Source organism: Pongo pygmaeus, chromosome 4, assembly GCF_028885625.2.
Source record: "Pongo pygmaeus isolate AG05252 chromosome 4, NHGRI_mPonPyg2-v2.0_pri, whole genome shotgun sequence".
Taxonomy (NCBI): Eukaryota; Metazoa; Chordata; class Mammalia; order Primates; family Hominidae; genus Pongo; species Pongo pygmaeus.
In genome coordinates, this window is record NC_072377.2 from 80,231,063 (window position 1) to 80,256,992 (window position 25,930).

The 25,930-nt window shown below is 39.0% G+C and overlaps 1 protein-coding gene and 1 long non-coding RNA gene across 5 annotated transcripts in view; one reads left to right on the forward strand and one right to left on the reverse strand.

Moving 5' to 3' along the window:
• IQGAP2 (IQ motif containing GTPase activating protein 2) overlaps positions 1-25,930 on the forward strand; it is a 301,456-nt gene that overhangs the window by 177,485 nt on the left and 98,041 nt on the right. For 2 of the 4 annotated variants that reach the window (XM_054487835.2, XM_063664918.1), the window contains exons 6-12: positions 5,340-5,407; positions 6,037-6,150; positions 6,830-7,008; positions 9,264-9,351; positions 13,826-13,989; positions 17,196-17,356; positions 22,542-22,666. In XM_054487835.2, coding sequence (XP_054343810.1) covers positions 5,340-5,407; positions 6,037-6,150; positions 6,830-7,008; positions 9,264-9,351; positions 13,826-13,989; positions 17,196-17,356; positions 22,542-22,666 — 899 coding nt within the window. Of the gene's footprint in view, positions 1-5,339; positions 5,408-6,036; positions 6,151-6,829; positions 7,009-9,263; positions 9,352-13,825; positions 13,990-17,195; positions 17,357-22,541; positions 22,667-25,445; positions 25,588-25,930 lie in introns of those variants that run through there. The other 2 variants (XM_054487837.2, XM_054487838.2) reach the window with 2 other exon arrangements.
• Positions 22,971-25,326, reverse strand: LOC129036543 (uncharacterized). The gene is made up of 2 exons (XR_008502588.1): positions 25,217-25,326; positions 22,971-24,442 (listed from the first exon to the last, which is right to left on the reverse strand). It is a non-coding gene; the product is annotated as an uncharacterized LOC129036543 (long non-coding RNA).

Genomic DNA, 25,930 nt, shown 5'->3' on the forward strand with positions numbered 1-25,930 from the left:
CTTAATTTAGGGATAGCATGGTAGAGAAAATTTTTTGTTTTTTTGAGACGGAGTCTTGCTCTGTCGCCCAGGCTGGAGTGCAGTGGCGCCATCTCGGCTCACTGCAAACTCTGCCTCCTGGGTTCACGCCATTCTCCTGTCTCAGCCTCCTGAGTAGCTGGGACTACAGGCACCTGCCACCACGCCCGGCTAATTTTTTGTATTTTTAGTAGAGACGGGGTTTCACCAGGTTAGCCAGGATGGTCTCGATCTCCTGACCTCATGATCTGCCTGCCTCAGCCTCCCAAAGTGCTGGGATTACAGCTGTGAGCCACCGCGCCTGGCCTTGTTGTGTTTTTTGAGATGGAGTCTTACTCTGTCATCCAGGCTGGAGTACAGTGCCACAGTCGTGGCTCACTGCAACCTCTGTCTCCCTGGTTCAAGCAATTCTCCTGCCTCAGCCTCCCTAGTAGCTGGGATTACAGGCGTGTGCCACCGTGCCCAGATAATTTTTGTATTTTTAGTAGAGATGGGATTTCACCATGTCGACCAGGCTGGTCTCAAACTCCTGACCTCAAATGATCGGCCTGCCTTGGCCTCCCAAAGTGCTGGGATTACAGACGTGGGCCACTGTGCCCAGCCGAGAAAAATATTTTTATATAGGAGCTGTTCTATAAATAGTAATTAAATGAATGAATGGATAAAGAGAGCATAATGTGAAAACAGTTGCATCAAGATCATTGAGCACAGCTGTCTTATCCCTTTTCCAAAACTGACATGAAATTAACTACAGTAATAACTTTTAAAAAATACATTTGCGATAAAAATGCCATCTACTAACCAGAAATTTGAACAACCCCTAACATGAAGTAAACAGACAGAATTTGATTGACTGAGAAACAAACTGGGAGAAGATCACAGCCCACAAAACGCTGGGGGATGCAGCAGAGGTAGGAGCTGTTGTGAGTTTTGCTCCAAGCAAAGGGGACAGCAAGGAAAAGAAGAGCCTCAAAGTGAGCAATCGTCAGCCTAGGACCAGCAGAACTGTATGGCCCTTCCCTAAAGCAGCAAGTGTAGATGCTGATAGCAGGATAGCATGCCGGTATCCGAGACAGCTAATGACCTCAAGAAGGGACAGAGAGTCCCCAGTCTGAGAAGGAAAGACACTGGTTCCCTCCTGGCATCCATTCCATTGCTCTGTACAGCTTCTTAATGCTGGCTCCTGACATGCAGATCCGCAGTGAATGACCGACCAACAAACAGCAAGTCTCAAACACCAAGATGAGTCCCAGATCAGAAGATGTCAGACATTTGAAGGAAACTGCCACTGAAGGAAGCATTAGATTCACCAAACAGAACCAAGACCCAAGGAACAAATGAAAATATTAAAATATGTGCAATTGATGATTCATTCAATTTATGTTCAACAAATATTTATTGAGCACTTACATTTATACACGGAAGAACCAAAGATAAAACTCTAAGAAGGAAAATTTGGTATAGATAAAATCAGAAAAACAGTTAATAAAATTTATAGATATCTAAATTATTGGTGGATATAATAAAAAAAGAAAGCATGAATCTAAAATTCTAAATTATCTCAACATTCCATAGGTGGGAAAGTTAGAGGTGGAAGCATATAAGCATAATAGATACCAATTAGTTTAGGCTTTGATAGAAAAATGTAAAAGTATATTAAAACTTCAGCAGGATATTAGTATAGGTAATATATATTAAAGATGCAGCATATTAAGTACTTGAAATAAGTATAAAATTTGTTGCTTGAAGACATTTTATGGATGTCTGCTTACATTTTACTGTAACATTTTCTAAATTTCACTTTTCTGATAGTTTTCTTTGTAAATTAGGTATATTTTTGAATTTGTAAAAAGAGGAGGAAAGTGCAAATCAGGTAGTATGAAAGAAATTGAAGTGATACAATTATACATTTTTGATTATTCATCTATTCTCATTTCTTTTTCTTTTTTTTTTGAGGTGGAGTTTCACTCTTGTTGCCCAGGCTGGAGTGCAATGGTGCAAATTCGGCTCACCGCAAACCTCCACCTCCTGGGTTCAAGCGATTCTCCTGCCTCAGCCTCCCGAGTAGCTGGGGTTACAGGCATGTGCCACCACACCCAGCTAATTTTGTATTTTTAGTAGAGACAGGGTTTCTCCATGTTGGTCAGGCTGGTCTTGAACTCTCAACCTCAGGTGATCTGCCCGCCTCGGCCTCCCAAAGTGCTGGGATTACAGTCATGAGCCACCGCCCCCGGCTATGTATTCTCATTTCTTAAATGATGGCTTGATCTCCATTCACCCCCAAATTCTTTTGCTGTTTATCTTGCCTGTTAAATTCTGTTTAATTTTGTCATTCCCATTACTAGAAAGGAGCAAGTGAAGAGGTTGACATTTCATTGTTCCAAGTAATATGAGCACCCTTTTAACTGGAATTTTTTTCCCCATGTAATAATGAGTTGAGAATTGGTTCATAAAATATTATGGTTTTGAAAATGTCAGCATAGTATCTTAATGATCTAGCTTTAATTATAATGACTTGTTGGCATGAACCTTTGGTAGTAAATTCTTCAGAGGCTGTGTAAAGTAAACAGTTTTATATCCGTGATAATGTCTAAAGACCTAGAACTTTAACTAAGGAATGTATCCTCTCTTGCTAGTTTGGGATTATGAATACATAATGGCTATTTCACTTTGAAGAATGTTCAAAGTCTAATGTAAAAGTTTTTCCTCTGTGGATAAGATATAAATATCACATTGAAATTTAGTATTAAAACTAATGTTACACATATGGTAAAAAAAAATGTTCTTTGTCCTTTGCTATGGTTTTAAAGGAAAAGCAGGAAAATAAGAGGCAAATTCTTCCCCTAAAAATTCTTTAAAATTCAAACATTCATTAATAGGCATTTCCTGGAAGACATATGAATGGCCAATGCATGTATGAAAAAATATTTACCCTCCCAACCACCATAAGGAAATGCAAATTTAAATAACATCTTGTTGCTATCAGTTGCTAGTCCCTTGAAAGACTTTATTGATAATATCCTGTGGTGATAAGGGGACAAATAAAATGGCATTCAGATGTATTTGTGGTCTAGTGGGCCATGCCCATCAGGGAGTTCTTAGGTTTAGCTAAATATTCAGATTGACCCACCTGTCATAAGCCACATCTGGCACCTGTTGCTCAGAAGAGAGGTAGCCGGGATAGCCAGCATGCTGGCAGATGTTTGCTCTTCAGTGGGAGCCTGCGTGACACTCCACTTAGTTGTCCATACAGCCATCTGGAAGCCACCATTCTTCGTACCCCAAGATACAACTTTGCTGCTAAGAAGTGGGTTTGAGCCTTCCTGGCTTGTAAGCCTCGTGCCCCCAGGAGCCAATACCTATAGTAACAGCTGTGCTGCATAGCTTCCCAGTTCTCTGCAAAGAACATACCAGTTATAAGAGTCATTGAACCCAGGAAGGCCCAAAGATATGGTACCTATTAGGTATTTATGGTTTCTTCTCTCAAGATACAATTTATCAATTGGGTTATTTTTTCCTAAGCAATGATGCTTATAACACTGTTTGACAGTACAGGTTCCTAAGAGAACAGAGCTAGAAAGTTAACCAAAGGTCAAATTCTCATATGAAAGGAAAAAGGGTGTTTTTTAACCCTTTACTCATAAAGAATAAATGAGCATAATCTGTTTTTAAGATCACATTTGGACAATAAACATTGAAAACTTTTATTGTGTGTGTACCCTATCAAGCTGGCAATTTTGTTTTCATGGCTTTATTGTAACAAATAAGAAATATGCACAAAGGTGTGTCTGTGTCTATATGTAAGTAGGTTTATTAAGCATTATTTGCCATAGTTATTAATTAATAACAATCTAAATGCTCAGCAGTTGCTTAAGAGAATTATAGTACATTCATATTCTAGAATAATATATACGTTTATAAAATAGGTATGTCCAGAAACAACTTTAAAAGAACATATATACCAAAATATTTAGTGTGTAACTGAGTGGTGATTATCTATGTAATTTTTTAAACTGTAAGTCACTAATTTTTTACTTTGATCATGTATTACTTTTCTATATAATTGCTCTTCATAAAAATTACCAGAAAATTGGCCAGGCACGATGGCTCATGCCTATAATTCCAGCACTTTGGGTGGCAGAGGTGGGTGGTCAGGAGTTCGAGACCAGCCTAGCCAACATGGTGAAACCCCATCTCTACTAAAAAAAAATACAAAAAGTAGCCGGGCTTGGTGGTGAGCACCTGTAAGCCCAGCTACTTGGGAAGCTGAGGCAGGAGAATCGCTTGAACTCAGAAGGTGGAGGTTGCAGTGGGTCGAGATCACGCCATTGCACTCCAGCCTGGGCGACAGGGCAAGACTCTGTCTCAACCAAAAAAAAAAATCAGAAAAATTATTGTCAGTTTTAATGCAAGCTGCTTACATTAAATGACTAATCATACATTTTAAGAGTTTGTTTTAGTACCATTAAAAAAGCTTGATCTTGAACTTTCTTAATGCATTTAATGAAATTCTATGTTCTATAAACTATGGAGCTCCATCTCACATCAACATCTGAAGTAATAATTTTGAAGTATTTCAAGCCATAAAAATCATTCAGTTCACTTTCTCATATATACTATTACGTGAAACTATGACTCAGTGATAAAAGTGGGGAAAGCACATATGTTTTTTATAGAATTTAGATGCCAGCTCTCAAGTTCTTTTCTCAGGTTATGGGTAGGTTAATGGATGCCATCATTACTACCTTATGGATTTGTTTTTAAATACATCCAATTTATTCTCCATCTTCCACTTGGGTAATATACACACATCATAGTTTAACATTACCTCACCCACTGATAGTCTTGCCACTCTATTTATTGGTTTAGAAAATGTAAAACAAATATTTCCTCAAGGGGTATGTGGTACTTGGAGGAATATTAAAAAGCAAAATATAATTCATGCTGTACCTTCAATAAAATAAGAATTATGTGAGGAATATTCAAAGAAATGTTTATGGCATTTGTTACCTGCTGTTTTGTGTTAGCTGTGTTTCTTGTTCTCCATACAAATGGATGATGCAGAGTCACCTGGCTCTGTAGAAGTGCTATAGAAGTGGATTACAGTAGAAGACCAGTCTTTGGGACACAGATTGGAATTCTGATCCTGGCCTCACCAAGGACTCTGTTACCCAGAGACTCAGTTTCCTCATTTACAAAATGAATAGACTAGATATCTCTTAGGTCTTTTCAACTGAAAAAACTATTAAGAATTATGTAATTTATAACATTAAGACTTATGATGATAAAATTTCTGATAATTTTGTGTTTTTTTCTTTCAGTTTGTATCTGTTCAAACTAGGAATAGCACCCCAGATCCAGGATTTGTTGGGCAAAGTAGACTTCACAGGTACTACTCTTTATCTTTGTAATTTTTTACAATCTAGTTATAAAAAGTATACCTGGCCGGACGTGGTGGCTCATGCCTGTAATCCCAGCACTTTGGGAGGCCGAGGCGGGTGGATCACAAGGTCAGGAGATCGACACCATCCTGACTAACACAGTGAAACCCTGTCTCTACTAAAAAATACAAAAAATTAGCCGGGCGTGGTGGGGGGCTGCTGTAGTCCCAGCTACTTGGGAGGCTGAGGCAGGAGAATGGTGTGAACCCAGGAGGCGGAGCTTGCAGTGAGCTGAGATCGTGCCACTGCACTCCAGCCTGGACAACAGAGCGAGACTCTGCCTCAAAAAAAAAAAGTACCAATACCTTTTTTCCCCATTTTGATATTATTGATTTCCCTTATTCCTGTATATTGATGAGAAGAGAAAACAGACCTATCTTGTTTGTTCTTGACTGAGTTCTCCTTCCCCATGTTTGTGAAATGAGAAACTTGGGCTGGGTTCTTCCTAAGGCTCTTGTTTACAAACAACCCCGCTTCCTGATGAAGACATTTCTTGATATGATTGTACTCATTCCTGCGTCCATCTCTGTCTGTAGCTTTCTCTGATAATGATTATTATTATTTTGTTCTTTGTTAGAGGAGGAAATCAGTAATATGAGAAAAGAACTTGAGAAATATGGAATACAGATGCCATCTTTCAGCAAAATAGGTGGTATTCTGGCCAATGAACTGTCCGTGGATGAAGCTGCATGTAAGTCCATTTAAAATCCAAACTTGCCATTGATGTGAGACTTACCTGTACTTTACCTATTGATTTTGATTAGTCGAAATAGAATATTTAGAAGATACTTTAAGCACCCTAAAAGTTTTTATTATTTGTTTTATAGATGATTAATTTGAGGATGTCAGAATATAACCAAGTAATTGATTTTTGTCTTCAGACTTCTACTTGTACAACGTGAATTGAGGTTCTAGAAATACCTTCATTGTCCATAGTTCTCTACTTTCTGTGTCTGTAGATTTTAGTGGTAGAGTTCATTGTTACAGGTCTTTTAGTATTGCAGGCTAAATTGCAAGTATCTCTTGGAACTAACATGTTACTTTAAAATTACCCATGTCACCTTGACCAGAGGGCAAGGATTGACTTACCTTCTAACTCCTGTGGTTGACATAGGGCTTGGTTCATTTTAGCCATTCAGTGATGTATAAGTGAGTCAGAATTACTTAACAGATGTTGAGATCAGGACCAAAGACAGCCATGTGGAGAGGTTGTCAGGTGCTCCATAATATGTCTCAGTTCTCTTTTCGACATATTTACTGGAAGCCAAGAAAGAAAGTAAAACTGCTTGAGTTTACACAGGGTCAATGCAACTGTCCATGTTGTCTTTTGCTGATAAAAATCTTTTTCTCTCTCTCTCTTTACTTTTTAGTACATGCTGCAGTTATAGCCATTAATGAAGCAGTTGAAAAAGGAATAGCAGAGCAAACCGTTGTAACACTAAGAAACCCAAATGCAGTTTTAACTTTAGTGGATGACAACCTTGCACCAGAATATCAGAAAGAACTCTGGGATGCCAAAAAGAAAAAAGAGGAAAATGCAAGACTGAAGGTACTTAGATTCTGAGTAATAAAAACAGTAATGAATGTGCTTATGAGTTACTAGTTTGAAAAGCCTTAATGTTAAAAGCAATACTTTTAAATCAATTGGCTATGTTCTCTATAGCCGTAGACAATTGATTTGAATGAAATGTAGTATACAAGAGGACTATACACTAGGTAAGGCAATTAGATTATATCCCTATATAAGGCATAAAAAGGAATTTTATTGGCCAGGCATGGTGGCTCATGCCTATAATCCCAGCACTTTGGGAGGCCGCAGCGGGAGGGTCCTTTGAGTCCAGGAGTCCAAGACGAGCCTGCACACTATAGTGAGACCCTGTCTCTAAGAAAATAAAAATAAAAATAAAAAATTAGCTGGGCTTAGTGGTGCAAGCCTGTAGTCCCAACTACTCAGGAGGCTGAGGTAAGAGAATCACTTGAGCCTGGGAGGTTGAGCCTGCAGTGAGCTGTGACCCTGCCACTGCACTCCAGCCTGGGCAACAGAGTGAGACCCTCTCTCAGTTTTTAAAAAGGGAATTCTGTGATGAATGTTATATATTGACAGAATTAAAAGTCATGTTGCAAACTTACTAATGTCCCCAGGAAGTGTAGAAGTAGCAACTCATGATCATCCTTTGTTAGACATCATCAACAGACCTTACATTAGCCAAGTTACTTTTACATTTGGCAGTAGAGGTTAATAATTCAGTGTGGTGAAGTTCAGAGAGGATGTTTTTGAATCTACAGTCTTCATATTTTCCCAATAGTCAATCCTTTATATTTGAGGATGTCCCTTCTGTACAAGACAGCCTGCTCCTAATCCTAACTCCATTTGTAACCACCTTTCTGTCTAGTCCATTGTTGAAAAATTTGTCTACACTGAGAGCTTCTACTTCCTCACCAGCTTGTCTCTCATTAAGCTCTTGCCATGTCAGTTTCAGCTCCATGACTGAAAGTAACCACTTTAGGTTTTGGCGTTTTCTCGACTAGTGGCTTCCACCAGCATCTGTCAGGATTGGCCTCCTACCTTGAGATTCTCTGCTCCACTAGCTTATGTGCGTCCTTGCTGCCACGGTTCTCCTCTGTGCCTCTTTCTCCTCTTCCTTCTCCCTCTCAGTATGGGGATTCTTCAAGGTCTGACATTGAATCCCTTCTCTGTTCTTCTTCCATTGAGCTCATCCACTTGTTGAAGAAATCAGCCATCAGCTTTATGCCAGCCCGTCCCAAATTGGCCTCTCTCCTCCTCCTCCAGATAACTTCGTCTGTGTCCCTCTGGCTTTGTACTCCATTATATCAGAAGAGTTCCCCTTGCTGACTTCCCTGATTCAGAATGATGGCCAGCTTTGTCTCAGAAGTCTTTTTATGCCCCTGTGTCCCATCCATTGCTAGATTCTGCTGCCTACTCTTGTTGGAGTTGAATCTGTCGCCAACCTTCTAGTCTCACCAGTCTTGCCTCCGTCCTGCCCCTTCTGACCTCATCGCATGACTCTTGTATCAAGCACCTTCCTTGTGGGTCTCTCTGCCTCCTGTTACTCTCTAAGCCAATCCTTCTTAGAGCTAGACGTTACAAAATTCATCTTTAACTACAAATCTTGTGTTAACCCACCAGAAACATGCCCCGATTCTCTATTACCTACTGAATTAAACACCAAATCTTAGCTTAGCCTTCAGCTGACCCCCTCATCTTTTTGGCTCACCATGGACACACAATCCAAGCTGTAGCCTAATGTGCTAAGCTTTCCATCTGTGTAACCAAATCCTGCTGTCTGTTTCCTATTCTTGACATTATTCTGTTGCTCGAAGCCCTCATTGTTTATGATCTCTTTGAAAAATTTTCTTCCCAACTAAGTATGAATACTTTCTTAAAAAATGCTTATAGTACTTCTCTTATAGAACCTATTCTGTTCTTCTAGGTATATTTATTATTTGTGTTCTTGATTTTATTAGATCAAATCAAATGAAATTGGCACTATTCAACTGTTTTTGATCTACAAAAATGGCAATACCAAGTGGTCCAAACTAATGTTTTCCACATTTTAAAATTAGCCGTTTTCAAAGAGTCACCGGGTCTGTCATTCATCTTTGTAGTCTTTGCCAGCATTCTCCCCTAGTCCCCTGCACAGAGCAGGCACTCCACAAATGCTTGCAATGAATTTAAATAATTAGGGAATGGTTTTTGTCACTCTTCACATTTTTCCATTTGAGTTTCGAGTTTTGGAAATATTTTATTTAACCTCAGAAATCAGTGAAGACTTTGTTTTGCAGAATAGCTGTATTTCAGAAGAAGAAAGAGATGCTTATGAAGAACTGCTGACACAAGCAGAAATCCAAGGCAATATTAATAAAGTCAACAGTAAGTAATGGATCGTATGAAGGAAATTGATATTTGCATAAGATACAGACTTTCCTTGCCAGAATCCTAACACAACACTCAATTTGTATACTTGGAAAACTGCCTCATACAATGAAAAATCTACTCAGTGTCAGTGTTGCTCTTAATTATGGTGCAGCATTTGGCAGTTTCCCACTGGGCTTTTTTTGGTGATCTCAGTCCACACAAAGTATCCTGAAGCTAGTTTGATTCTACCTTCCTGTTTCATTACATTCCACATTTTAATTCTGTCACTTTTGGGGCTAATACTGAAGGTCATTTAGTAAAAGATTATAACTTACAGATTGTAGTTGCTTGCCCATGATTATGCAATGATGTTCTATTAGAATTGTAAAAGGTACTATTGACACCACTGCTCTCTGTGACTTCCCAGCCATTAGTCTGTAGTTTGTAAGATTTTTCTTATACTTGTGTAACTTTGGTGCCAGTGAATGGGACTATGGACAGGCCAGATGAAATCTCATGATGGCAGCTTCGAGTCCCACACCTCTGAGCCTCTGTGGAGTCAAGCAGATGAGTTCCTCTTAGTACCTGGCTCAGGTGTGTGATTGTAAAGAACAGCAGACTCAGGTAATTAAAATAAGCATATGCAGGTTGAGATACATCAATTTTTTTTATTAGTCTTTTCTCCCCTCTGGCAAAACCTATTTTTACTTGAACATCAGAAGAGTCAGTAAGAAATTTCATTTGATGTTTATTCCCTGGTCAATCTAAATAATCCATATATACCCAAAAAACTAATACATGAAAGGCCATTTAGCCTGCTTAATAAAGCATGTGAACTCCCTGCCAAATTAAAATTTGGAGTATCCACTAATTACAACAGTCCTAAACCTTGCCTTCCTTTTAACATCCTGGTTGAGTTTTGAATATTCTTTCTTGCTTGTAACTCTTGCAAAGAAGTGTACACCCACGGTGTTACTAAGAAGTCTGCTCCTAAATTGCTAGAGAGAAATATCCTAAGGGGCTCAAACAGTAATTAAGGAAAGCCCCAGAGGGTTAATGTAAATGTCTAGGAGTTAACAACTGAATGTGTTTGAGAATATGCCTCACATACACACAACTGGGCTGAAAACTCTCAATTGCCTTTTTTTTTTAAGGTAACACCTTAACATTTCAGGGTGCATGTGCCTGTTCTTTTATTCTTGTGAAATCTTGAACATGTTACTGATGATACATGAAGTACAATTTAAAGTTTGTCTTTTTGCTCTATGTGAAAGCTGAGAATTTCATGATGCTTGACAGAAATGAATTACAGGAGGAAATTAATGTTGCCAGTGAGACATCTGAGGCCCATAAGACTAGAGAGGAAATGGCTCCATAGCCTTTAACCATCCTTTATTTTTGAAATATTTATAACCATGAAAACAGTTTTCTTTTTCATGTTAAATAAAATGCTTTATATAAATGTTTTAGTTCTTTACTCAGTGCCATAATTTCCTGACCGCAAATTTAATGCCAAATTGGCTATACTTTTTTTTTCCATTTTTAAGTAAAACGCATTGGATGTTTTGCACTAATGGTAAAACTGGCTGAAAATACAAAGGCAAGGTTTGATGGCTTTAAATGGGTAGAACATGATTATTCTGAAGTCTTTTATCTCTCCCCATCTTAAAATTTATAGTCCAGTAGAACTGAAAGTAACGTTAGGAAAAAAACCCTCATTTTGATGACATGACAATGAGACAATTGTACACTTTAAAATATGTAAGAATCAGCTGGGTGCAGTGACTCACACCTGTAATCCCAGCACTTTGGGAGGCTGAAATGGGTGGATCATGAGGTCAAGCGTTCAAGACCACCCTGGCTAATATAGTGAAACCCCGTCTCTACTAAAAGTACAAAAAATTAGCCAGGCGTGGTGGCAGGCACCTGTAATCCCAGCTACTTGGGAGGCTGAGACAGGAGAATCGCTTGAATCTGGGAGGCGGAGGATGCAGTGAGCTGAGATCGCGCCACTACACTCCAGCCTGGACGATATTGTGAGACTCCATCTCAAAAAAATTAAAAAAAAAAAAGTAACAATCATTACTTTGACAAGCTTTTCCCCAACCATGTAGGTTATTATATCAAAATGTTAAGGCATCCACATTCATAGCAACCATAGTAATAGCATCAGTGACAATGTTGGTGGTAATGTCAACAGATCTGTTGTTAGAGGCCTCAGCTTTGTTCACATTATAACCATTTACCTTTCGGTTCAGCAAATGCATTCCATTCATTGCATGATATTTTCTGTTAAGATCAGAGCTGGACATTTTGCATTTCTTTGCTCCCTTTTTTTTTTTTTTTTGGACAGGGTCTTATTCTATTGCCCAGTCTGGTGTTGAACTCTTGGGCTCAAGTGATCCTCCTACCTCAGCCTCCCAAAATGCTAAGATTACAGACAAAAGCTACCATGCCCTACCTGGACATTTTCTTAAATGCAGAGTGTAAAAGAATGGTTGATCTTACCTTATTTTTTAGAAGAAATTGTTTATTTAATAGTGTTTTTCAGGCTAGATGCAGTGGCTCATGCCTGTAATCTAGCACTTTGGGAGGCTGAGGTGGGAGGATGACTTCAGGCCAGGAGTTCAAGACCAGCCTGGGCAACAAAGAGAGACTCAGTCTTTACAAAAAAAGTTTAAAAATTAGCCGGGCATGGTGGCACACAACTGTAGCCCCAGATACTCTAGAGGCTGAGGTCGGAGGATCTCCAGAACCCAGGAGGTCGAGACTGCAGTAAGCCAAGATTGCACCACTGCACTCCAGCCTTGGCAACAGAGCAAGACTGTCTCAAAAAAAGAGAGAGAGAGAAAAACAGTGTTTTAAAGACATGATTTTCTGATGTTTGAAATTCAGCTGTACAAGCCCATATAATAAATTTATCAAAGGTAAAGCAAGATCCTACCTAGAGTAATCCGAGATACAGCTGAAAGGCCTTGGAGTAACTTTAGCAGAACAGCAAATACCACAAACAACCACTAGCCTTCCTTTCTGAAGTTTTTTGGTTTGTCACATTAATTTTAAAGATAGAAATGCTAAGGTTCTCAGGGTCCTTTAGGTTAATTGTGAGTTTTCTGGGGGATGACTTGAAGGATTCCATTAATCATAAGTATCTCCTGTTATTGAATTATATCTCATAGTAAAAATATTGAGGGAAGGTCCTCGTGAATGTATTTAGAGAAGATAAATTGTCATCTTGTCAAAAAGGGTTAGAAGAATCTTAGCTGCAGTCTAGTCACGAATTAGGCAGACAGGCTAACCCTTGAAAGGCTCTAAAAATTTATGGGTGTGTGTTACTTCTGCTACCCAGATGCCTTCTCTATAAGGCAAAACTCTGCAATCTCTGTCTGATTTGCTCTTTCCTGGTGGCAGAGTTCATCATTCATTCTCCCATTTACTCAGCAATTTCATTTTTGTTCTCTGAAAACTATGTTGATCTACTGTTCCAAGCATCTCAGTTTGGTCACCAAAATTCAGGTCTTTATAATCTGCACCTTACAACTGGTTGAGAGATCACAGAGTGTATTAGTCCATTCTCACATTGCTATAAAGAACTGCTTGAGACTGGGTAATTTATGAAGAAAAGAGGCTTAATTGACTCACAGTTCTGCATGTCTGGGGGAGGCCTCAGGAAACTTACAATCATGGCAGAAGGCGATGGGGAAGCCAGGCACATCTTCACATCCCCAAAGCAGGAGGAAGAGAGAGAAGGGGGAAGCGTTACACACTTAACCATATCTCGTGAGAACTCACTATCATCCAGGGGGAAATCCGCCCCCATGTTACAATCATCTTCCACCAGATCCCTCCTCCAACATTGGGGATTATAATTCAACGTAAGATTTGGGTGGGGACACAGAGCCAAACCATATCACAGAGTTTACAGTTGTCTCAGATGTTGCAGCAATGTGTCCGAGTGCTTGCTGTAGGCTTACCGCAGTGCTTATGTGTTAGGAAGATATAACAGTAGGGCAAGGCTTGCTTCTGGTCTTCTTGTCGCTTGAAGTCTCCTTGGGGAGGCAGTACTAATGCACAAGGAGCACAGGGAACATGCCTGCTGGAACTACATGGCCCAGCTTTAAATAACTATGGTGTTCACATGATGAGAAATCCTTAAGGACTGGAGCAATCTGAAGGCTTCAGGGAAGACGTGAGACCAGAGTTGGTCCTATGAGGAAGGATTCTGGAAGGAAGTCATGCTACTCAGGAATGATCTCATACCCTAAGCTCCATCAATGTTAAGGTTCTTGTAGGCACTAACTCCAAGGATTGGATTAGTTTGAATTACTGAGATAACATTTTCAAAGCCTTACCTACCCTCTGCCTGCAGCTTTTCAGAGTTCATGAAAAGTAACTGCTTAGGTTCAAATCCTTGGGAAGAAGGGCTGGTTGGGTGAGACCGCAGTGGAAAGAGCAACCATTCTGACAAAACATGAACCCCCACCCTCAGGGCAGGCTGCAGTGGACCATATCAATGCTGTCATTCCGGAAGGTGACCCCGAGAATACGCTGCTTGCACTGAAGAAACCAGAGGCCCAGCTGCCTGCTGTTTATCCCTTTGCTGCTGCCATGTATCAGAACGAACTTTTCAACCTCCAGAAACAGAACGCCATGGTAAGTCAGAGGAGACCCCAGCTGTGGGGATGGTAACCCTGCGTGCCATGGCGCACTAGGGAAGCCTAGTTAGGAAAGGGGAATAGGGATCGAGGATCTCTAATTTGTACCAGTCCTGGTCTCACTGGCCCACCTGTACCAATTCCATGGCCTTGTTCCTTGTTAATTCTTGCTTTTAGTCTACATAAAGAATCTAAGAGCATAGTTAGGAAATTCCGGCAGTGGTCTATACATATACCTGTGAAAATAGGTTGTTCTTATTTTCTGTGTGATATTTGAAGACACCTTGGATAATTTTTAGCTATAATGATGTGGTATTTTTTTTTACAATATATAACGTTTCTTATGTAGAAAATAAGCTCAATCTGCAATTTTAGAAACTGCAAAAAAGACCATTAGCACCATGGCTTTGATTTTTGTAAATTTGTGCTTCTTAATATGACAACAGCATTCAACAATAATTTCATACAAGGTTACAGTAATTAAGAACATGTTTACTAACACTCTTGTAAGCCAAACCATGAAACAAAATGAAAACTACTGAAAGCAGAACCAAGAATTCAGCATATGACAAGGCTCGTATTTCAAGAATGTGGGGAAACAACTATTTAATAAATGATATCCTTGCAAGTGTTTAAGCTTTGTTAAGAAAACATTAACTCACTACACATATATCAAAATAAATTTTCAACATAAAATATTAAATATAAAAAATAATTTAACAAGTTAAAGTTCTAAGGAAAAACATAGGACAGTCATTGGATCTTTAAAGTCACAATCAGCACTTATCCACACGCAATAAAGAGAGGCCAAAAACATGAGCAGGCAATTCATAAAACAAGAAATACACAAACGACAAACAAAAAAAAAAGTTTAAACTCAATCAGGAGTAAAAAATATATAAATTAAAACACAGTACACTTATGATTTAAAATTAGATTGGTAAAGATTAGAAAGATTTAACCCAGCGTAGGGATAGATATGGGGCACAGACATCTCCTACACAGCTGCTGGGAGTATGAGTTATACAGCTTTTCCACAGGGTGGTCTTAGTAATACAGATCAAAAGCCCATGATGCTGACAGTTACATTCTAGAAAATAAGCCTAAAGGATATGAACCAAATAGCTTTGGCCACAGAGATGTTTCACAGCATTGTTTAGAATACTGAAAACCAGGAAACAAATGACTGTTTAATTAATAACAGATTGCCTATAAATTAATAACATTTATGGTGCTTGTACATGCGAGAAATATGTGCAACCAGTAAAAATGATAATGTAAAGAATAATGACTGGGAAAGATATCCATACTAATATTAAGTGGGAAAAATGAGATTAAGATATATAGCATTATCTTGTTTTTTGCAATAAGAAAATGAAGTCAGTTATAAAGACAAAACCTCTGCAAATGCATATACAAATTTAAAATACATAAAAGGATATACACAAAAGAGCTTGAGTGGTAGCATTTGTTTTCTTATTCTTGCTTACTAAGACTTCTGTATTGGCTAAGTGTGGTAGCTCCTGTCTGTAATCTTAGCACTTTGGGAGGCTGAGACAGGAGGATCACTTGAGGCCAGGAGTTCAAGACCAACCTGGGCAACATAGGCCTCATCTTTACAAAAATAATAATAATAATTAAAAAGACTCCCTATGTTTCCTAAATAGAAATATAGTATTTGTAATAAAAGAAAAATAGCTTATTTTCTTAATTTCATTTAGGTTCTCTCATTAATATTTTCTTCCACTTCTCTGGCTCTGAAGCTCAAGGCTACTTACGCTTGAGGATGCTCATTCATCCTCAATTGGCCATAGTTAACCTGTGGCCTGTCCAGCCCCATTTCTTCTTCCTCTCTCCTTATCCTTTTTGCTGTATACCAATTTAGGTATCCATGGACAGGTCACTGAAAGAGATAGAGGAGGTGAATTATAAATGATTCCATTCTGCTCTTATAATTTGATACTTTGTATGTTAAACTTGTATTTAATGTAATATATTTAAATAAAATTTACTTACATGCTCTCTATGGTAACCCCTTCTTCCCATTTGCTTTGAAAGATTAAACTATCCCTTTTTATTCTGAAATCAGTTTGCTGCAAGACTTCTGTGGAGATCCAGAAAGATATAATAATGCATTTTAAGATGAACATTACATTATATATTAAATACCTGTAATATCCTAAATGTAAAATATGTATCAGCTTTTCCTTAGTGATTCTTTTTCATGCTCCTCCTCCTTATGTCCCTTCAATATGATGAAAAAAAATTCCTTTTGAAGTTGGGCCAAGATAATATAAAATGGTTAAATGGAAGAAGATATTAAAGGGAAAGGGTGTTCTGAAATCTAAGACGTATTTTTTTGGATAAGCTAAATCCAGATTTTAAATCATATAAACCTGGAGATCTGGCCAGGTGTGGTGGTTCATGCCTGTAATCCCAGCACTTTGGGGAGGCTGAGGCAGGAGAATCGCTTGAACCTGGGAGGCGGAGGCTGCACTGAGCCTAGATCGTGCCATTGCACCCCAGCCTGGGCAACAAGAGCCAAACTCCATCTCAAAAAATAATAATAATAAAAATAAAGCGAACAAAACCAAACAAAAAAACCTGGAGAGCTTTACTTGCTTTACCAAAAGATCACCTCAGATTTCTTCAAATATCTTGACCTGGTAGTGTATTTTAAAATTTATGAAAATGTCACTTTAACTTTTTTCGAATTAAATCAATAGTCTTGGTTTGAAGACCTTGCTTTGTGCTTCAGATTATAACTTTTCTGTGAAATTCTCCCAACCTTCCCTTCACCCTTAATTCAAACTGAAAATCGTTACCTGTGCTAAAATCTTACCTGGCACTCTCAGTCAGTGACAATGTTATCTAGTCCTTGGCTTAATTACATGGCTGGACTGAGCCTTTAAGCAACCAGTATAGCTAGGAGTAGGGATCAGCAATGGGAATGCAGATATTTGTGGAATCGTAACTTTTCATTGTAATCAACCCAGTCCCAAAAAATGATCATCTAAGGAAAGCCCAGGAGCCATATACCTGTTCTTAAAGCCAGTGGAAAGCAGGTGGCCACGACTCCTCTTTCTGCTGAGCTATCAAGTTCTTTGACTTTTTGTTATTTGTTGAAATGTGCATTGTAAACCACCATCACGCACATGAGGTGTGTTGTGTGGGGAGCTTATGTTGCCATATGTTTTCCAACAGAACTACTTGGCCCACGAGGAGCTTTTGATTGCTGTGGAAATGTTGTCTGCTGTTGCTTTACTAAACCAGGCCTTGGAAAGCAACGATCTTGTGTCTGTGCAGAATCAACTCAGAAGCCCCGCAATAGGCTTAAACAATCTGGACAAGGCATATGTGGAACGGTAAGGAAGATTTTCCAAACCTTCTTTCAATGCAGAAATGCATGTTTGGCAGATCTTACAAGTGAGGAATTTGCCTCTTGGTGGAGAAATCCATATACCATGCTCATGTTTCTTCAAAACTAGTCTGTTTTAAGAGTCTTTCTAATTAGTATCCTTGTTTACAGTATTCCTTCTGGGGAACAAGAAGAATCAGAAAGTGATCTTCCTATGGCAATTAATAAATAACTTTGTCATTGGCAAAGATTATTTGATAGGCTGAAAATAAAGGAACTATTGGAAACATACCTTTCCTTGGGCGTCTTTTGGAAACTGCAGAATGTAGAAGGGTTGGAAGCAACTTTAATAATCATCCAGTCCAATTCTTTTATGTCACTGATGCAGAAACAGAATCCGGGTCATGGACCTAAAATTGGGCCGTTGGGCCCCAAACTCCAAATCCTGAGACCACAGTGGGTCATGGCAGTGGGTAACAACATCCATTTATCTTTAATTTCATGTTTCTGAAGTGTGCTACCAGATAGTACAACTGATAGCATTATTATAAAACACTACAGCAGATCTAGAGAGAAAATCAAATGGCCAGAATCGGGAGCCAGATGAGAGAGTCGCTGAGATAAAAGCCCCAGTTAAAATGAGTGAATCTTGGCTTCTTGTAACCACCAGGGGGAGATGTCTGCACCGATCTTGGTAAAAGCTCTTTTCAGCTACTGATTTTGGAACGGCTCTGATAGGCAGGTTGGCTAATTCTCTTGGGTCATGTACAGTTAGTTGCAAAGGAAAAACCAGAGATTTCTTAGGTTAAACAAATGGTATTTGACCACTTGTCTATGTAGTGAATGGCCAAAAAGTAATGGAAGGTTGGTGGGTTTTCCTTGTTTTTAGTCTTTTTGGAGAAACTAATTCTCTTGTTCTACTTAAATTTGGCCATCTGGTTCATATGGCTCCTTAGAGTGTGTTTCCAAGGTAATTTATATCTACCTCCACTGTTTCTGTTAATTGTTAATGGCACCATTCTCTCCTGTAAGCTTGGAAACCTGAAGCTCAATTTGAGGTTCCCTCTGCCCTCAGCTGGGCACCCTTGTGCTCTAAAGAGCCTGCTGTCAGTAGCCAGTCTATGTGCCTTATACCTCTGCAAGATGTTTCCATTTCCCTGCAACCACCCTCACTTAGACTTCTCACTTTTGCTTCTGTAGTAACCCCTAAATTGGTCATCCTACTTCTTTTCTCTCCCCATTCATTAATCATTCCTACCTAACCAGCCTTTGCCATACTTTCTCAGTGCTAGAGTAGAAGACAGAGCCAGTCAATCCCTTATGAAGCTTACAGGCTAATGGGGAATCTTGGTGAGATAACTGGCAAGACTATTCCACATATTTAGCATCCCTGGCAACTGTCCTCCACATGACACTAGCCCCCGACTCACCCATTCTGATTATCAAAAATGCCTGCTTCTTCATTTACAAATACCCTTAAAGAAGTGGTCCCATTCTATTTGAAAACCATATTTATACCTGTAGTTTCCAGCTGGGACCTACAGATGGAGCCTCACAGTTCAAGTGTTCTGTGTGAAGAACTTTTAAAATGTGTTTTGATTTTTTTTTTTTTAATTTAAATACATTCTGGATCTGGAAGACCCAGTACTGACATGGGATTTAAGGGCCCACTTGGGTTCTTGTATTGACACTTGTATTGGCCCCCAATGATCTTCTACAGCCTTGGCATTTTACTTCCAAAGTCAGCATCTTAACTTGGGATCTTGGAAGCCCAGTTTTGCAGATTATCAAGTTTGAGAAGCATGGCTCTGTCCAAGGCCTCTCCCCATAGAGTGCAGGTTCTTCATAGCACAGGTGTGCTGTGCATGGCCACCTTGACAAATTCATGCAAAGTCTCTCCCTATTCACCATGGCTTCTACTCTTGGGGCTGTGTTTGCCCAGAGAGATTCTTTTGTCTAATTCTCACAAAAGTATTGTATGGGTTAACATTAGCCTTGGGCATACACTGTTCCTAGATTAACTGTTCTAAAATGTAGCCCTATTCATAATTCTGTTTGATTGTTCCTTGTTCTCATCCGAATTAAGAACAGACTTCTCATTCTAAGCATGTTGCTCTGACCTTACCTCCAGCTCCATCCCTACTGGTATTTTGCACTTTAGCCAAGTCCAAGTGTACTTTCTGGTCTCTGTGTTCCTATGCATGGTCCTCTCACCATCAGGAACTTGGTGCCTTTACCCAGCTCAGCTAAACACAGTATTGGAGCTTCTGAGCCCTGCCTACCGTACATTATGTTCCGTGAGGTATATCCGTGCTTCTCCCCACCCCAGCATCTGATGTTATCTCTCCTGAGAGGTAGCATGATGTGGTTAAAGGAGCATATGCCTTGGAACCAAAAATATCTGAGTTTGACCCTCCCTAACTAAGCCTTTTTCCTTCATCTATAAAGCACAAAAACAAAAGAAACAAAAGCCCCACTCTGCATTTGCAGAACTGTTTTGAGGATTCGGTGTTTGGTTCAGTGCCTGTCCCAGGGAGGGTGCTCCACCAATAAGGGTTTCCTTCCACTTCTTGCTTTGAACCCCATTATATCTACTCTTATGGACTCTCTAACAGCCCTTCCTGTGCTCTGCTTTTATACCTTTTTGGAATTTTTGTTGTCTTACCCACTGGTCTGAAAGCATAAAGGCTGCACCTTTTTCCTCCTAATATTCCTGTAGTGCCTGCCACGTTTTACATGTAGTAAGTGCTCACAAACATCTGCTGAACTAAACTGGATTACTGATCTTCTCAGAGCTTCCCAGATCTCTTAGATTAGTAGACTCCTTACTAGTCTGTCCATAGATGAGGTGAAGACAACTGAGAGGAGTGAGAGGAGAGGACATTGACCTGTTTGGGTAAACTATGGAATATTTCCCAAAGTTGGTAACTTCAGTACTGGCGAGAAATACTCAATTGGAAAAGCCTGTGGAGCTCTCTTGTGTTATTTTTTTTTTAATTTTTTTTTATTATTATACTTTAAGTTCTGGGATACATGTGCAGAACATGCAGGTTTGTTACATAGGTATACACGTGCCATGGTGGTTTGCTGCACCCATCAACCCACCATCTACATTAGGTATTTCTCCTAATGCTATCCCTCCCCTAGTTCCCCACCCCCTGACATGCCTCGGTGTATGTTGTTCCCCTCCCTGTGACCACATGTTCTCATTGTTCACCTCCTACTTACGAGTGGGAGCATGTGTTGTTTGGTTTCTGTTCCTGTTAGTTTGCTGAGAATGATGGTTTCCAGCTTCATCCATGTCCCTGCAAAGGACATGAACTCATCCTTTTTTATGGCTGCATTGTATTCCATGGTGTATGTGCCACATTTTCTTTATCCAGTCTATCATTGATGGACATTTGGGTTGGTTCCAAGTCTTTGCTATTGTGAACAGTGCCGCAATAAACATACAGGTACATGTGCCTTTATAGTAGAATGATTTATAATCCCTTGAGTAAATACCCAGTAATGGGATTACTGGGTCAAATGGTGTTACTTTTAAAATCTTTTCCTTTATAGCTTGTTTTTATTCATTTCTAAAGAAATGATGGGTAGTTGTATTTCTTTCTGTGTTTATTTTTAACTTTCTCATTTCACTCCTGTTGGGTCAGCATTTAGATGTTAAGTGTATGGGATGCCTGTAAGAACTTTGCGCTTTTGGAATGGTCTCCATCTGTGAGGGACACTAACCAGTGCAAGTTACAACTTATCCAAATTGTTATTGTGGTCGGTATTATTTATTATACATTACTAGTGTATTTCACATCTGCACTTGGCGAGGCCTCATTCAGCTACAGAAAATAAATTGTTACCACCATTTCCTATTTTGGAATGTTTTTCTCTCAAGCTACTCTCTATGGAAGACACTGCATGTCACCTTGAAGCATGCAGAATTTTGAAAAAGCTTGTCACAACCAAGAAAACAGCTTTAGACTTCATATAATGTTTCTTCTTTTAACCTCTGCCATTACTAGATCCCTAGAGACTATTCAGAATTCAAACTGCAGAGTGACTCATTATGTACACAGAAGATTGTTCTTCACTGCCCTCGTGCAAAGACATAAAAGCACACTAAACTATCTAGTTTTATTACTTTTGGCTGGAATAGTTCATGTTATCCTATGGTTGTAACATTGGTTCTGTGAAAATTGGAAAGTGGGAAAATTGATAATTGAGAAGTAAAAGTTTCTTAATATATCAGTATAAGTAAGTTTTTCCCTGAAATTTCCCCAGACAGAAAAAAAGTAATTGGAGTGGTTGACTAAACTGTATCTTCCAGAGGGCTATGCACAGTGAGAAGGGTCGTTGGTCATAAACGATGGGTGAGAGGGCCATTTTAAATTTTAATTTTATATTTTTATGGAGACAGAGTCTCCCTGTGTTGCCCAAGCTGGTCTTTAACTCCTGGGCTCAAGCGATCCTCTCACTCAGCCTCCCAAATTGCTGGGATTACAGGTGTGAGCCACCATGCCAGGCCTAAGAGAGATTTTTGAGTATTGGCTAGGGAGCCTTTGGAGAAATGGGCAGGTGAAAAGGAATTTCAGTATATCCTGGTTTAACTCATATGCCACCTCTTCAGGACAACATACGGTAAAGATTGTGCTACTCAGCAAGATTTCTGGAACTGCATTTGCATGTTATCTGATTCCTCGGTGTCATATTAGGCCTCAAAGTGGCTATATATTAGGGTTGTAGTAGAAAAGGTTTTTTAAAACTTAGATTTTGGAAGGAACAAGAGAAATAATGAAAAGGACCCTTGACGATAGAAAGATTGAGACCCATAGTAACTCTGAATTTTGCCCTATAACAATCATCTGAAGACTGAGAAGAACCAAGACATACAAAGGGGAGGAAAATTAGTAACTAGGGAAAAGTAATTTCACAGACTTGAAAGTTTCCAGTTTTGCTTGAGTTAGGTACGAGTTTCAATTTTGAAGAGCTTTCATTAAACAGAATTTGTTCATAAAAATACTTTAAGAAAACAGCCTGGTATATGTTGACAGAGATACACAAGACAATTTTATTTGCCTTTCTACTCTTTGTCTAACCTCATAACAACTACGTTTGACCATGTGTCATAGTTGAGAAACATAACATGAACAAAGAATGAATGTCTCTGATTAACATCATGATTATTTTCTCTTCCACAGTTACGCAAACACACTACTCTCTGTTAAACTAGAAGTTTTATCCCAAGGGCAAGATAACTTAAGCTGGAATGAAATTCAGAATTGTATTGATATGATTAATGCTCAAATTCAAGAAGAAAATGACCGTAAGTATAAGACACTTTCCTTCTCTAGCATAGTGGGAGAAGAAGGTATCTGGACAACTTAGTTTTCTAGATTAGGTCTTTAAGTTTTTGCTCAAGGAACTTTGTGAGAGCAAACTCCGCTAATATGCATACGTTTATTTATAGGTAGATTTTATGCCTATACCACTGTACCAATATGTTATAAACATTACAAAGCCTACACAAGAATTCATAATAGAATAAAATACACAAGTAGAAGGCCTGATTTTTCTGGTTATTTGTACTTCAGAGACAGCTAAATACAGAGACAGCTAAATAACTCATATTTTTAAGCACCCAATTTTATTTTGACCTTTTATTTGGGCATTTTTTTTCTGAAATATGACATGATTTTTCTGCCCCACAAATGGAGAAATTGGAACACAATCTAACTGTTGCTTAATGATCACAAACCATGGTGATTTGCTATGTTTCTAGAAATTATGAGCTGCCAGCATGAAAGCATACCAACCTCAAGAAGATATGCCCTGAAACATGCTTTCTTGAATGTCAGCTTGCTGCTTTATCATTTGCATCTTGCTTATGAAAATAGAGTGAAGAATGAGGAGCTATGTAGCTTCTGCAGTCCATACATTCACTGCTTTTCTGTAGTATGCATTATCAAATTCAAGCTTCGAGCTGTGTTTTCCACCATGAAAACAAAGCAACACCATCTTCTGTGGCTTATGAGCTTTTGACTTGTCAGCAACAGTGGATGAGTGTTGTTAAAATCATTGATCTCTCCTCCACCTTCCAGCTTTGACTTTTCTAACTCATTTGCTCCAAGCTTGCGGATAGAGTGGGCAGATACTTCTCTCACAGTTTATTATGTTTTATTCTAGTGCGTTTGGGTAAGGTCTTAGGTCTGGTCTTCTAATGCTGTATTTAACTTAGGAATACTAAGATCACTCTTAAAATAAAACATATGACTTTGTTAATTAATTGCATTTGCAAAGTTTTCTTCTTTTTCTTTGCTATTTCCTGTGAGCTCTGGGCCAAAATTCAAGGCCAGTTTTGGTTCTTGTTTTTTAAACATATTCTCACTTTAAGCCCCTACTATAAAACAGGATCCAGGTGTGCTACCCTATATAAGGTACCATGGATGTACCACTGTTACGCTGATCCCTGGACACTTTCATTTTGTCCTTTTCAAGTTGTGCACAAATCTAAATTTCTTTCGAGACGGCACAGCTTCCTGTTGCCTCTGCATTTCCTTTCAGTGAAGCATTTAAAGTCTCTGCAATCAGACAACTTGCTCACACCACACTTAGGTGTTTTCTGACACTTGGCTTGGGAGTTTATGGTTCTTGCCAGACGTTAGTCAAGACGCAAGCTCTAATTTGAGCAGATGTTCAACATCAGGTGGGGGTTGGGGGACCACCACTGCTCCTAGTGTCCTGCTACAGCGTTCAGTCCCCCAGACTTCTGCCCTTCTCCGCAACCTCCATCTTAATGCTCTGAATCTCCTTCAGCAGTGGTTTGGTTGCTATGGCAACTGCCACCCAAGAAGTAGGACTCCTTTCTTTTGGTAGGCAAAACAAAGACTCATGTCCCATCTTTGCTTCCTAACTTTTTCCCCAATTCTTGGCAATACCCATGCTTCGGTTCTGGTTTGGTTATTTCTGTATGTGCTGCTTACACAAATGAAGGTATGTTAGTTCTCAATGCTGAAAGATTGTAGAGTTGACATTGATTAAAAGGGGGAAGATGCCAGTTTTGTTCTTGGCTATCAAATAGAGCCTTTGCTTTATTTGATTACTGGGGGAAAAAAAGCAAGTAACATTTGCATAACTTAGAGAATAGTCTTTTGTAAGTAGATATTATTTTTAAGCAAAAATCTCATTTGATTGCTGTGGCGTTTATCTATCGAGGTAACAGCACTACTAAGTTATTCTCCCTAGGACATTTCACACAGCCACTATAACACTTCTGTTAAATATCTTGTCATAAAGGACATATACCGTAACCAGAAAAGGTATTTCAGACACTAGTATTTCCTTTCTGGAATTTGGGAACTTTAATACAGAGTATTTAATTTATCTGTGTCTTGGTTTTATTTTTTTCTTTTGTCAGAATGAGTTCCTGAAGTATTGAGTTTGATATCATGTTTAGGCAATTCTTCAAAATCTAAAATTTCTAAAATACACCATTGTAACCAGGCAGGAATTGCTCAGTATAGTAATTAAGTCATCTGAGGAGCTGAGAATTTTTCATGGACGTTTTGAAGGTGCATTACTCTTGCCTCCCCACCTTATTCTTGCCACATGCTCTGAGATCTAATTCCATATCTGAGTTGTGATGTGGGTGAGGTAAGCAGCTAATGGTAAATGAGAAATATAGAAGGTGAATTTAATGGAGAAGCTAGCTGCTGAATGCATTTCCTCAGGCTCTGTTGATTTCTTACTGAAAAGTTTACTTTTCCCAGTAGAGCCATAAACGAGTATTATTTTAACCATATAGCCTATATCAGGAAGTTTTCTTCTTTGAGTTTTTGCTCTTTAAATTTGGTAGGTACAATTCTGTGTAGGTTACCTCATCTGCTGCCTCAAATACATTAACTCTAAAAGAACGCCCACTCTCTTGTGGACTAGAATGTTATAGTAACACGTGTTGATGTAAAGAAGTGGACCATGGGCTGAGTGAAGCTCAGCAATCTTTGTTCAAATAGGATTTCCCTTTTATTTATAAACAGAGGAAGTGATGCACATGTTCCCAGAGGGCTTCTGGGTAATCTTTCAGCTCCTATGATGTCATTCACTATGACCTCAGCAGCTTGTATTCTTAGAAACGCAGCAGACACCAACTTTAGCAGGTGATTTCAATCAAGTCAGCTGAAATGCACTCATTTCCAGGTGATCGGCCTTGGTTCTGTTAAGACCATTTTTGGATGGGGTGTTTTAAAGGTATTTAGAACAGCTTACCCAAGGCAGGTGACCAGAGAATGGCACTAAATACTCCATGCGCTCCAGTTTATAAATCCTACAGGGTAAAACAACAGTACCTTGTATATAGATAATACTTAGACTTTCCAGAGTTCTCTCAATGTTTACAGATAATATAACTTGCACATTAGAGAAATACTTCTGCTTTTTCTTCAAACATATTTAAGTATTATAGTCTGGAATGATTTCTAGGAGTTTTAGATGGTTTCATTCTTCTTACAGGTAAATCTTTTCATTCTTAACGAAGTGGTGGTTATGGGCTCATCTAGTCAAGAAATATTTAGCTAAATATTTTACCTTTACT